Below are 15,113 nucleotides of genomic sequence, written 5' to 3' on the forward strand. Positions count from 1 at the left end.
TAAAACGCTTTCATGTATTAATTAACGATCGTTATTGACCGATTCCCGCGCGTTGAACGAGCGCGATATCCTTGTGCAATCGCGTTAAGCGCCCCCTCCTACTTCCCGCCCTTTCCAACGATTAATGCGTCGCGATAAATAATTTTTCGGCGATGAAATTCTTTCGAAATTGTGATTTCGCGGTGTTGATCAGGAGGATATTTTTATTGTGTGAGATTTAATTTATACGATATTTTTAAACCGAAGGTGTTGGTAGGTTTTGACCAAGCGTTTTAAAATTTTTAAAAAGCGATTTACCTTACTACGTCTGCGGAATAGGAATTCTTTTCAATCCTTTTCGAATAAAATTTTGATGACGTTTCGCGTTCCGATTTTCAGCCGGAAAAAAAAGATACGATTACTACTTCTTTTTCAAAGATCATTTCATCATCGGGGGACTTTTTTTGCGATCGACCGCGAAACGATCCTCGAGAGATCGGAAGTGGAACGCGGGTGGGAGGAGGAAGAGGAGAAGGAGGAAGAGAGAACACGCTGGCTCCCTAAGCGGTCTTCTTCTCTCTTTCTCTCTCTTTTTTGCCAGCCCGGAGCGCTTTTAATAAACGCGCGCCGCGCCCACTAGTCGCTTTATGCTATCAAAGGTGGGGTAAAGGGCGTGCGTGGAGGAGTGAAAGGGGGTAAAAAGGGCAGAGAGAAGAAAGAAAGAGAGGGGAGAGTGGATAACGGCGGAGAGAAGAACGGGGATGCATTTGACGACGAGCTTTTTACAGCCCTGTGTTCAGGGCTTTTACGTCCATTTCAGGTTTCCTCCTCCTCCTCCTCCTTCTCCTCTTCCACAGGCTGATCCGCAACCTTCTCTTTCTTCTTTCCACCTTTTATTCACCTCTTCTCTCCCCCTCTAAACCCCCTCTTGTCTATCTCTTTCACCCCATTTGTTCACCTCATCTCCCTTCTGTGTTCGGCCAGTTTCTTCCTTCGTCTCGGCCTGCCCCTGATTTTATTTGTTCCCCAGGTATTCCCTTTCAACTGCTCGCTCGTTTGCTGCTTGCTTGCTTGCTTGCTTACGCGCACGATCAAATGTACGTCCACGACGATGCTCTAATTTTTTTTACGAGATGAAATTCGACGCGGTTCTACTAGTCCACTTCTTCCCCACCCTCACGAAAATCTTCCACTTCCGTTCCCCTTCCATGGATCGGAAGGGAGGGGAGAGGATACGTACGTACACACACACACACATATACACACGCGATCAACGGGGCGCGATACTTTTTTTTTCTTTTTTTTTTTTCGAGAACAGAGGCCACGCGACCCATAAAAGCCGGGAAACGGTCGGATTTTACGATGAAACGTATCCGTTTTCCCCTCCTCATCGAGGGGAAACGAGGGTAAAACGAACCGATACGCGCCCCTCCACCCCGCCTCTCGAAATTCGATCGAGCGTCGTTCATTCGCAGATTGTAATTGCGAATCTGTTTAATTCCCCGATCCCCTATCGGACCTCGGTTGGAAATAAATTCATAGATTCGTTTGTTTTAACGAACGAAACCGGGAGAGGGTGGAAAATGGTGGGATTCGATGGAAATAGAACGAGTTTATTTGCCACGGTGCGTGTGTGTGGGTATACGCGTATACGCGTGTATACGCAACGCTGGGTAAATTGGTCATGAATTAGAAGTTGTATCGGTTAATGGTAAACGTGTGGTTGATTTTGGGAGGGAAAAGTTATACCGTATACATATATACACATATATATATATGTATATATCGAATTTTTTGCCGAGAGTTGAATTTTTGAAATTAATTGGATCGGAGCCTGTATTATTTCCCTGATACGATGGGCTAAAATAATTGCGATGGCTGGTCGTTGGATTTTTGTTATTTGGAAAAACTTTTAACATGGTAATAGTGATCGATGGATACGTAAATAATTTCGTTCCATTTAGTTTATAGCCGGATCGAGATCGAGGTGAAATAATCCGTATAAAATTTGAAATTGAAAGTTTCGGAAGAATTAATTGACCGGTAAAAAGCTTCATAGCTGTTCAAGTTTTCAACTTGAAACGTTGCAAAATCTAATAATTTTCTTTCGTACATTTTTTTATTTACGTTCTCCAAAGTTGTGGAATCTACTCCATTTTTCTCCAACATTTAATTCCAATTCTCTTCGTAATCATCTTCAAATTTGTATAAAACAAAAGAAAGAAAAAAGATTATTCCAGTTGGAATAAAATTTTGCGATTTGGAAAAATTTTTACAGAAGCTCCTTCTCTCTTTGCACAATTTTTCGCATGTGGCGAAACGCGAACATCAATCGCGCGCGTGGCGTTTAAGCGGAAAACGCGAGACGGAAATGCAGAGGTAGCTGTATAGTGGGTATGTAAGGGATTAAACGCTTATCGGTGCACGTGTTGGCTGCATTCGCTTCTTGGAAAGGGTGAATCTGTCGCGAGGAGAAGTTCATCGCCTTCTCGATAGGATTACCGTCTCGGTCGGAATCGAAATTCGTCGTGTTCGAGAGAGGCGGATCGCTGGGAATCTCGACAACCCGTGCAACGATATTGCTATTTACGATGGAACGCCGGGGCGAATAACCATATTCGTTGTTAATAGACTGTTATCGATTGCCCATTGGCTGAACCGCGATTGCACCGTTTCTCTATCGACTAAATTGTTTGATACTCACATGCCTCTCCTCGGCTGGATTAAGACCTGCAACACACGAAAAGGATACACACAGTTAATACTGGGCCAATGATTTATTCTCAATTCTTTTTTCGATTCGATCTTTACCGATGTGATTTATTCAAACAAGGAGAAACTATAACTAAGTTTTGATTAATAATTATTGAATACTTTTTATAGTCTAATTTAATTTGATCCTAATCTATTAAATATTGAATTGATTCATTAATGAATGTTTTTAAAATTTTACGAACGTTCAAAAAATTCGAAGAATATTTTTTCCACCACGAAGATATTTTTAGCAATTTATCCGCAATACTTTTGATCCCGACTAATAATTAGGAAATTTAAAGAGCATTTCCTATACATCGATAAAATGTTATATATAGTTTACAAAGTTTGCGTTAAACTTCATCGAAACACGAGACTTAAGAAATAACCGTCGAGCGAATAAACATTTTATCATGAAATATGGTGCGCCTTAACTATTCCCCCGAGAAGAAGCTGTTCGAGGAATCCATATTAAACGCAGTGAACAGCGTCACGAAGCATTTAATCAAGAACGTGTCGAGCAAGCATCGTCTCATACTACTATTTCCTCTCCAAGCTGAACAACTCATTTAACGCACAGATATCATATTTAGTCTCGCCTCCTTGCCATCTCGGAACAACGATAAATATTATCCTCGTATTAAAGATAGAAAATGAAAAAAAAAAAAAAAGAAAATAACCATAATATAAGCTTTTAATAATCGTTAAAAATAATGCCGTTAAACCATATTATTAGCCTGCATTCGATCGCGCAAAATTGGCCAATTATCGAGAGAAACATTAATTACGAGAAATGATTTTTTCCGAATAGTGGCAATCATTTCACATTTTTCTCCGATATAAAATATCCATTTTACGCTTGAAACGACGCGTGATATTTTACATAATTGAGGACCGCGGAATGAAAAACTCGAATAAATACATTTTTACCGATTTTCTATTTTTCACGCGATTCCAAGTAACGATCCTTGTAATTCTTCGTAATTTTCTTTAAACTTAAAGAAAACTCGATAAGATTTCTAGATACGAACCACAAACGCGTAAACAATTCGCTAAATAATCGTCGTTAACAAATTGTTTTAAAAATATAACATTAAGTATCGTTCTTTTCGATTTTCCAAATATATTTAATAACTCTTAGTCGGACATTTAACAGATCTGAAACAGCTTTTAAAAATTAATTATCGCGTACTTGAGAATGTTTCTCAAGAGAACATCCGTTCCGATCCCACACTGCTCCTCTCCTCGAGAAGACACTCCAAGCGTCGTTCTCTCTGCCCGTTCAAGACCGTCGTATTTCCCGGAAAATTGAACCTTCGCCATGTTTTTCCATGATTATTGCGGAACCAACTCGGCGGTATGCCGGTAGAATCTTTTCCCGCGAGATAAAAGAAAAAAGGTGGCAGAACGAAAGAGAGAAGGTAGGCTCCTCTCCTCGAGAATTTCCGAGAAGGGATGTCGAGGATGAGGAGGAAGAAGAAGAGGAGGAGGAGGAGGAGGAGGAGGAAGAAGAGGTCGATCCGGTAGAAGAGAGAGAAAGAAAGGGAGAGGCTTTGTCCTCGAGAAGCCCGGCTTCTTCATAGTTTGCCCTCGCTCGATTTCTTCCCCCTCAAACCTTCCTTCCATCCTACTCTTCATCTTTTCTCGTCTCTTTATACTTTTCGTGGGTACACTTTGTCTCGTCGGGAAATACCTTAACGATACTATTCTTCGCCTGTTGTTATACCCATCCTTCGACAAGAATTGCACATCGCGCGACGAGCCGTTTCTCGATTTCTCGAACCACGGTTAACCACGATCCTAAGTTCTCCTTTCTTTATTTTTTATCGATGCGTTGGTAGAGGATAATAGATGTCGATGATAAAATAAAAAAGAGAAAAAATGTGCCAAGCATTGAACGATGTAACGAATGGAATTTTGAACGAGATTTGATGACTCGAGAAGCATTTTCGAAGTAGAATTAAAATTTTGATACATTTATAGAATTTTAGATAGAAAAAACTTAAGATCCTTGTACGTTGAGCTCATTTCTAATTTATTCAGAATTGTTTCTAGTCAATTATCAAAAATATATTTTTGTAATAATGTAAATTATTCGCAAAGAAGATTTCTCTCGTTAAATGTATCTAAAAATACTATACGAAAGAGTATAAAGAGGAAACTTTCTTTTTTTAAACATTTGTTGTTTCTATACTCATCACACTAATGATACATCGAGCTGTTGGATGATTACGGTGATTCTATTCGGTCAATGATAATAGTTAAAAACTTGAAATAAGCCAGTTTGTATTCCACTTTCTTATCGAACTCTTTGTAATTGTAATTTTGAGGAATATAAATTTGATGTTACTTCACACGCATTGATTGCAGAAATCTCTACTCGGATAGCGTTTTCTATTTTCGCGCACAAACACCGATCATTAATTCCTGTTTCGCCAACTTTGCTATCTAATCCGTCTAATCGATCCGGTCAATCCTTCAAACGTCTAAAACTACGTATGTAACAACACGTTCGTTGGCTTTTTCTGCGAGACTTTTACCATTAAGACGCTTACATCAGTTATGCCTTTATTTTTCTTGCGTTGCAACCGCGCTTTCTACCTGCTAAATTAACTGCTCGCGCCATATTCGTTCGATCGTTCTCGCTTCATCCAACAGCGTTGCAGTCAAAGTCTATCTAGAAATATATCCAACTTTCTTCGATATGATTTCTAAGATTAAACGGTTCATTGAACAATTTCTGGTATTTTTCAATCGACGAGAAAATTGAATTCGAGTGCAAAGAAATTTCAACGATCTATTAATTTCCCAAATGTAATCGATGATCGTTATCATTCTCCCAAATCAAAATTACTCTCAAAATCCCTCCTCCTCTCTTTTATCCACGCGCGAGGAATCAAACGTTAAAATTAATCGTCCGAGGGAGGATTTCATTTCTCGCAAAATATAACACGTCCGCTGGCGCGAGCAGCCGTGGTTAAAAGGCGCGACAAATTCACGAAAACACCTAGTGCGTGGGACAAGACATCCGCGGGGCGACAAAACACGGACAAAGAACGAATTAACGTTATATACAGCCGCCGGTCTTGAAACGGCCGGCGGTATCGTCGCGCGAGAGCGACAAGAAATAACCCCGCGACTGGATATACGACCATTCTCCCTTCCTCCCGACAAAGGAGAAACGGAGAAACGAGGAGGGACGAGGAGCAGGGAAACGGAAAAACCCGACGCCATAAAGTTTCCGGAGGGAGGCGAACCCACTTGTACGGATAAAGTAATCCCTCCCTCTCTCTCTCCGAGTCGAGAGAGCAAGACGTCACTCGTTCTTGCACGCCGATAAAACGTATCCGCGAGGGTCGAGACTCCGTCGTGTGTTTTATGGTCGGGCAAATTAAGGAGAAGCCGTTTGCAAAAGGATCCACCCCTCGTGGCCATTACCACAGTTGTGTCGGGGGTGGCGGAGCGCGAACGGAAAAGGGGTCGTGAATTTTCTGGCCCGTGGACCGCATCCAACTTGGCTCTCTCTCTTTCTTTCTCTTCTGATCCCTCTCTTCCGAGAGCAAAAACGAAAGAGCATTTTCGACAACGACGCTCTCACAGTCGCAAACTGTCGCTGCTGCGTGCCCTCCTCCTCCTCCCTTCGTCCTCCTGTTCCACTCCGCCCGGGTTTTCGAGGCGAGAGAGGACACTCGACGGAACGGCCTCGCCGCCTCTTTCACCCTTTTCTTCTCCCCTCCTCCCCGTTTCTTGGCCACGTAAAGCCGGACGCGGAAAACAGCAAACGAACGAGGCGCGCGCGCGGGAAACGCGCGGATCTTCGAGGAGGCGTCCCCGAGATGGCGCGCGCGTCCACTTTCGGAAGAAAGCGGGAAAATTGCAGTGGGGTAGAGGGGGAAGTCTGGTTGGAAAAGGGTAAGAAGGGGCGTGTATTATTGAGAAGTTGGCAAGGGGATCGGAAATTCGATTCGATCGGTTTCCGTTTCTAACTCTCTCGAGGAATTTATTTATTTATAGAATGGACGATCGGCATGCAAATTTCGAATCTTTGGCTCGACTCGACTTCGAATTCTTCCGAAGGAATAACCTGTATTAACATTATAATGAATCGATTTTAACGATCCGATCTCTCTTAAATTTAAACTTCTTCGTTTGGACAATCGCGAAGGAAAGAGGAAAAGAAACGACAGAGAGGAGGACGATATCCGGATACGAATTACGAGAAGATGAATTACGTACACGAAGGGAAAAGGCTTCACGATCTCTCTCTCTCTCTCTGGGGGACCATTACTCGCCCAAGTATCTCCGCGATGAAATGGTAATGCGAGCGATACCGGTTTCTAATCGTCTGTGAAAGAGGTCTTCCACCCGCGTTCTGGTAAATCGTTTCGCGAGCGAGCGGGCAAGAAGAATCGGATGAATGGGCAGATATCACTACCACCACTATTACTATTGCCACTAGTCGGGGGAGAGGAGAATCGGGGCAACTCCGTGGAAAGACGGTGGAAGGATGGGAAAGATGAGGTAGGAGCGAGAGAATGGACGGAAGGTGGGGGAGGGAGGATGAAACGATAACGGCCCTGCTGGAAACAATTCGCTCGGGGGCAATGTTCCGGAAAGGAGGGAAGAAGTTTCAGTTGCCGCGACAGAAATAGTGGCCCATTACGGTTCCTTGCCCTCTCCCGCTCTCGTCACGTTTCAAAAGGGTGTCGATGAGATGGGGGGGAGGGGATGGAAAAGGCGCGACGGTGATTTCAAATGTCGCGGTTTGTAACAGTCGTATCGAAGGATACGAGTTAACAAAGTTCTTCCACGCGTGGTGGAACGATCCTCGACGGACGTCTCGTTTCATTTTCTTGGATCGGGAAGAATGGAGAGGATCTTTCGACGATTGGAAGGGAAAAAAAAAGGTCTTCCAAGTTCCACCAGGGTGGAATAAAAATGTTCTCAAGACCGTTACCCTTCGTTTCCCTAAACAGAAAATCTTTCGAGCCAAAGAACTTCTCCATTTTCACGGTTGGCGAGCAAACTGCGACTCCATTAAGCGTGCACCGTTTCCGGTCGAGTTCCAACGCAACCACGCACTGAAAAAAAGTACCAAAAAAGAAGAAGAGGAAGAAGATGGAGAGCTTGAGACGGGTCCGGAAATTAAACGAAGACGTCGTTACGCTACACGTTGCGACGATTATATGGCGGGGGAACAGGTCGATCACTGTGCCGCGTCGATCAATTTTCAAAGAGGCATCGAGGGGATTGGCTTCTACTTGCCTTTCCTCCGCCGTGGATCGTGAAAGAAGATCGCGGTAGCGAAGGGATCGGCCGGTATTTCATTACCCGACCAACGCTCAAGAAAACGCGAAACAACAACGTGGAACAACTGGCCGGGAGGAGGAAGAGGAAAAGGAGGAGGGAGAGGGTTATACTCGGTAACATAGTTAGGCGAGAGTGTAGCTGGAGATATTGCGCGAGCACGGCAACTACTCGGGAAGAGGAGAGGAGTATGAGGGGGAAGAGAAAGAGAAATAGAGTGAGCAGGAAGGGAAAGGGGTTGGGAGGAGATGAGAGGAACAGACTGAGGGGCGCGAAGGTTTAGAAGAGCCATCTAAAGGTGGATGGAACGAAAGAGGGGAAGAGTCGGAAGTACTCTCGTGTCAAGAGGAGATTCTGAGTGCTCTTCTGAGAGACGACCATGCACAACGCGCGAGCAAGAGAGAGAGATATATATATACACACACACACAGAGAAAGAGGAGGTTCGACGAAACATAAGGGATGGGAAGGAGAGTATGCTTTGCACGTACGAGCAAGCGAGCACGTGTGCGTCGCACGCGTGTTGGTGGCGTGTTTACGAGAGTGTGCGCGAGCGAGATAGGAGAGTCACTTGAAACCCTCGCGACTTTGTCAGCGCTACATGGGTCCTAAGTGCGAACGTTCTTGCACTCGTGTGTCGTCCCAAGGAGAGAGAGACGAGGACGCGCCGCCTGCACAAGTGGATCTTCGAGGTCAAGATCGAGGGTTCCGCGAGTTTCAGGCTTAAGCACGATCGTTTGCGTCACCGTTCTATTGCGGCCCGCTTGAAATATCCTCTTCTCCTCCTCCTCCTCCTCCTCCTTCTTCTCCTATGTGTCACACGCCGGTGCATAAGGCGCCGCCATTCTCGCGCCGCATTTCCATTGTCATCATCTCTCACCCCCCTCTTACCTCTCTTTTATGCGACTACCTTGTGTTTCACACCCTTACAGCTATCAATTTTCTTGACAAAACGCTTTCGAAATGGCGAACGATCGAATTTCGACGAGTTGTTAATTCGTTTGGTATCGGAGATTGATAACTCTCTCTTTAAGTAGATAGAATTCATCGTATTTCGATAAACAATGAGAGGTGTGTAAAAGTTACATTGTGCAATGTGGTTGGTATATCGCGCGGTTAAGTTAAATATGTATGTTAAACAAGTTTAGCCTTTTGCTTGCCGAGTCAGCCGTATGAATTTACACGTTGGAGATAGGAAGTGAACACACTTGATGAATAATACTTTGGAAAATAAATGTCACGGGACGAAGTTATTGACCGGACAAAGGTGGGTCACCGATTCAATAACCTGAACGATGTATACATATATAGTTTCGAAGTTTAAAATGTTTCAACGTTAAAATTCTTTCATCAAGAAAGAAAAAAGAAACAATTACGAAACATATATTAATTACAAAATGGTATATCTTTCTTCAAAAAATGTTAATCCTATTAATTATTTACTTTCTCGCTCGGTATTAAAATTTAAAATTTAAAAAAGATTTATATTCCGAATTGGAATTTTATTTTTAGAAAAAAATAATCGGAGATTATTGAACAACGTCCCGCCGAGAGAATTTTGATTATTGGCACAAGCGGTTTCGAAACTTTGCTCCCCCCCTTCTTACAACTTGGAAAACAGCTTCGTTTGGCCGCCTCGTGGTAATCGAACGGAATGCAAAGCGAGAATCGTCTCATGAGGATCCGGTTGCAAACGCTTCCCATAAGAAGCCGGAGATAAGGGGAACAAGGTAGAAAAACAAGGAGCCGGATTGCAAAAGAAACACGATCGACCGAACGGGCGTTACTTCTTCGAAATTGTCGGTTGCAAACTTTGCGTTCGATACGCAAAATATTCGTCGGGGGACAAAAGATGCTGACCGCGCGAAAACGAGAGCGAGACACCTCGGGTCAGCGGCTTTTGTAAATCGAATCCCCCCTTCCTTCCATTTACCCGATCGTGCTCGGTTTTCTTCTGGTCGAGAGAGTCTTGGCGAACAGGTGGCATTTTTTTTTTTTTTATACTTCGAACGGAATGGTTTCTTCGAGTCGAAAAATAAATCGAGAATTGGTAATGTTAGTTTTAAGATACGGATAGATTTACAAGGGAGAGAAAATTAAAAAAAAAAAAATATTATAATTTATCTCGTGGGAATCTTATTGCGAATAATTTTGTTTTTCTTTTTTCATTTTTAACCGCGGTTAAAAAGTAATAAATTATAGTTGATAATGTATCATCTTAAGGAAAACATTCATTATCGATCTCTGTTTGTTTCTCGCGTAATAGTCGCGTGGCGAGGAGAAAAATTCAACCGGGTGTAGCGGTGGAGAAGCTGACGAAGAAAACTTGACTAACGGCTGATTATTTGTCAGGGAGTTGATTGTTCTTCGTAACCGTTGCGAAACAGTTTTATGGGATAGGTCATGCAATCTGGAGAATTATTTATCCTTCTTTTTTTCCTTTTTTTTTTTCTTCGTTTTCGAGCGTACGCAGAACGAATGGAATAATACCGAGTCTATCTATCTGTTCAATCTGAACGGATTAGACTTTCAGATGGACTCGAGTTATTAAATACCTTCGATCTCGGGGGGACATTATGTAATTCCGTAGCGAGAGGAGTTTAGTGGAAATGTATAATAAATAGGAGTTAGATTTATCGACCGATTGGTTTCGTTTGGTGTACAATAACACACCTCGATTAATTTCTTATCCTTTTCCTTCTCTCGCGTTGCTCAAAACGCTTATAATTATCCACACCGGCTACGTACGGCTAAACGATATAAAAAAGCAATTGCAATTTCACGGGTCTTAATGAGGTATACGCTTAATTAAGGATACATCTATCACTTGTGAAGCATGATGGTGCAACAACGTGCAAAAACATTGATCTTCTGACTTTTTACTCTATTATTTCCTGCTTCGAATGGAATGTAAACCATGTATCATACTAATTACACGGTTAAATCAAAAACACGTTTTACGGTTTACGAGAATTTATATAATTTATATAATTACATTATATAGATTACCATTATTACCGAAAGCAATTATTTATCCAATTTCGAAAATTTGGATAAAATTTTATTCCACGGTACGAACGAACACTCGTCCTATCAAGTGTACAAACCTCGATCTCCCTCCTTTATCAATTTTGTATATTTGAACAAAAGTGTGTAAAATTAAAAAAAAAATCTATACTAATCTTTTTACTCCTCTTTTTTAAAATTTCTTCGAGTCTCATACCAAGATATTTCCATGGACTTTATCATTAATCCCCGACGATACGCGACTAATTTTTGAAGAGAAATTCGAACGAGACGCTTACCTCCGTTGTGCTTTAAATCGTCCGCTTGACGATGGATGTCCGGCTTGGTCAACATCGAAAGGGGATGAGCAGCTGTGCCACCAGCGGTTGCTGCGGCACCCGGTGGAATACCTAATCCGAGAAGTGCTGCGGAGGCTGACGTAGGAACGGGAAGACCAGCGCCAGGGCCGAGCCCAGGAAGGCCAGGTATGCCTGGATGCGGGCCCATCGCGGCGCCAGGTGGTAGTTGTTGGGCGTGCACCTGCTGAAGAAGCCTTGGCAGGTCTGGCCTTTGTTGCTGTAACGGATCAGCAAAGTTTTCGACTTTTATCACCTCGAAAGAGCATCGTTTCCTTCTTAGAGATAAAAAAAAAAAAAAAAAATGAACAGGACATTTTTCTTCTCTCTCTCTCTTCGCGAAATGCTTTTTTTCATAGTATCGAACAGTCGTTGAAAATGATAATTTTATTGAAATTAATGTAAAAGCACGGATTAATAAGTTGGTAATTGCGAACAAAATCGATTTTACTTTTTTATCATGGGGAGGATAAAATGGATATTCCAAGGTGAGCTAATTAAAATTATTTATCGTTCGAGAGAGAGATAAAATTAAAATGATACGAGATAAGATTGTGAGAGTGCGTGTAATAGAAATGTATAATCATCTGACGAGTATTTATTAATAATTTCGTGAGAGGTTTTTATCGTCTTATTTGTTGAAAAAGTTGAAAGGAAAAAAAAAAAAAAGAAAGAAAGAAAAAGAGAGAAAAATAAAAATAAAATGTAAAATCGATCAATCACTCTTCTCAATTCGCAGAAAATATTTACGACAAGTTTGTAAAATCGCCAATGATTAACCGTTGTACAAAGTTTTTTTTTTCACGTTTCAGCAGGTGATTAAATCGATATAATTGACAAGTGTATCGAGATTTCTCCCGGATAAAACGTCCCCAATCCAAGAAATCTAATCTTTGAACGACAACAACCGATGACACGCCGATCCCGGCCCGAGTGGCCCCGAGATTAGATTCGAATCGATGGCATCATCGAACACCGATGAAACTCTCCTCCGTTCACTATGTCACTTTATCGTGGAAAAAACGTAAAATCCTCGAACAAATATATCGTTTCGTATCGCCGTCCGAGATAGGAAGAGAAACCGAAAGAGAAAGAGGGTGAAAAAGAAACGAGATCCGAAATTAAACATTTCCTTCCATACCATAATTCTCCCAAGTTCGAAATCGCCCGACAAATCGATCTAAACCCCTTCTCATCCCACCACCCCTTCGAAGGCTATGGAAGAAAGAAAGGAGAGAGAGAAAGAGAGAGAGAGAAAAAACGTTGCAGTCATCGATCGTAATTTAATTTTCCCCGGTTATTCAGCAGCCCTCTCGTTACCGTGCCGAGGGACACACAACTTTCCACGGGGGCAGAGAGAGAGGGGGGGATGCACAAATCACGGTGGCAAACTTCCATCCGCGGGTCCCGTTTAAATAACCCTCGGATTTCCCCCTCCACGAGGAGGAGAAGCGGAGGAGAGAGAGAGAGAGGCAGACTGGTAAATCCCGAAAGTACGAAACAAGTGGCGGGCGGCGACTTTATTTGCGGCCTTTCCGCCAAACCACGAAGAGGAAGAAAGGGAATAGTAGAGAAGCGGTGGCAGGGGAAAAGTTTCGACGAAACGGCCATAAACGTACCCCCCTCGCGCCGGTAGTTTCCTCGTTAGTCGGAGGGAGGGGGTGTCGGTTGAGTTTCAGACAAATTGTAGAGGCCACGCCGCGCCGTTTTAACGCTTAAGAGGTAAGGATCGAAGAGGGAATGGTGGATGGAAGAAGAAGAAGGAGGAGGAAAGGAAGGAAGGAAGGAAGGAAGGAGGGAGGGAAAGGAGACTCGAAAGTAGGAAAAGCGCGCCATCCACCACCCCTCTGGCAAACCGTGTACACTCGTTAAGGCAGGGCCGAATATTCCTGGGGAGTAGTTTGCCGAGATAATTAAATGGTTTAACGATATAATAAGAGAGAGAGGCTGTCTGAGCCAGCCCGCGAAACACGAAAGAAAGAGAGGGTGGAAAGAAAGGCGAACGTAAACGTTTCCGAGCTCTTCATCCCTCCACCCCTGGCCACCGGTAAATAAGACGATAATCCTGACCCCGGAGGCTGTCGCGTCCTGGCCCCATTCAGAAGATCATTTGCGGCATGGATTCCGCCTAATGATCGCGACCAACTTTCGCTTGGAGCAACGGATTTTCGTTGCAAACACGTTTCCTGTTTGCACGTGGAAAGGGTGAAGTTTGTTGAAAACTTTAGACGTGTGTGTATTTTTTTGAAGGGTTAATAACTCTTATCGATACGAAATCTAGTTATTATCGAGATTAAAACTCGATTTTCAACTTTGTTTTCGATTCGAAATGGCGGTACGATAATAAAATAATAAATGAAATTCGCCAATTCCTGCGAGTTTGAGTTTAGAAATTTTTCTTTGTAATCTCGGTTGTAAAATTTTATAATTATTACACAATTTGGAGGCATTATTATTTTTTTTATCATCAAGTATTTTATAAAAAGCACAAAAGCTGGGGAAAACTTTTAATCACGTTCGACAAATTACATTATTCCCGTTTTGTTAACGCTTTCGCGCTGCAGTCGCGGAACAGGGCCCAACCCTCGGGTTCATGGAAACGTTTAAACGAAAAATTATTGCCGGTTTACCACTCCTTCTTTCGTCCCGAAGTCAATTTACCTCGGCGAAAGAGTTAAAGCCGGCAAAGCGGAGTTATTTCAATCTGGAATTTTTGCGCGCCGAACGCGGTGGGTCTTCTTTTGTGAGTGGCGGCAAAAGAGGAAGTCATTACGAACCCCTTCATCTTCGCGCGAGCCTTCTTGCGGCACCTGCATCCACCAAGCCGCACCAAGCCTTGTTCTCAGCAGTTTTCACCGGTGTCGTTGATGCTTGCTGACTCAACCACCCGTGAAGATAGCGCCGTTAAAAGATCCAAAGGGATCGTCTTAACCTTCTTCTTCTTTTTCTTCTTCTTTCTGTATCACACATCGTTGACGCTTGAAAAGCATCTTTTTGGCCCGGTTCCTTCCTTCACGGGATTATGAACGTCAGCAGCAAGCATCGTCTGCCCCCTTCTAACTTTATAAACAGATCATTTTCTCTCTCTTCTGATATCGATCTTTAAACCGATCTCTCGAAAAGCGAATTAAAATCATTCTACTTTTTTCTTTGAAAAATACTTAATAAAATTCTGAAGGAAACTATATTATGTGTATATAAGATATTTTCGTTATCTGTGATCGAAGTATAAAATCAATATTTATATACGTGTATGCGTGCTATCTTGTTGTTTACAAAAAACAATTTTTTCAAGAAACTATTTCTTTCGGGATAAGAGTGTTATATATAGAAAAAGAATAAATTGTATAGGATTCTGGGCGAAAAAACCGTCGCGATTGATTTTCCGTTAATAACGAAGATATTTAAAAAATATATACATATCGATCGATAGAGGGTAATTGAAATCGTTCACGATATCGAACGTTTCCACAACATTTTCATCTGTAAATACAATGTCGAGATAACGGACAAGTGTTGATTCGATGAAGAGGCGATTACATTTTGTAGTTGATAAAAGTCATAGAACGTCGATAAGCATCTCCTCGCTTCGAACAAATATGATATGATTTGGATAAAGATTGATAAATCACTCGAGCTGTGAAACGCAACTTATTATCAAAGCAGGAAACAAGTATTTGCCATATATACATATATATACATATACAATTCA

At 42.4% G+C, this 15,113-nt stretch overlaps 1 protein-coding gene across 3 annotated transcripts in view; it reads right to left on the minus strand.

Annotated features, from left to right (window-relative positions):
• LOC408890 (protein groucho) overlaps positions 1 to 15,113 on the minus strand; it is a 121,384-nt gene that overhangs the window by 24,997 nt on the left and 81,274 nt on the right. For all 3 annotated transcript variants that reach the window (XM_006565410.3, XM_392421.7, XM_006565411.3), the window contains 2 exons: positions 11,345 to 11,621; positions 2,684 to 2,709 (listed from right to left, as the gene is read on the minus strand). In XM_006565410.3, coding sequence (XP_006565473.1) covers positions 2,684 to 2,709; positions 11,345 to 11,621 — 303 coding nt within the window. The remainder of the gene's footprint in view (positions 1 to 2,683; positions 2,710 to 11,344; positions 11,622 to 15,113) is intronic.

Source organism: Apis mellifera, linkage group LG6 (assembly GCF_003254395.2).
Source record: "Apis mellifera strain DH4 linkage group LG6, Amel_HAv3.1, whole genome shotgun sequence".
Taxonomy (NCBI): Eukaryota; Metazoa; Arthropoda; class Insecta; order Hymenoptera; family Apidae; genus Apis; species Apis mellifera.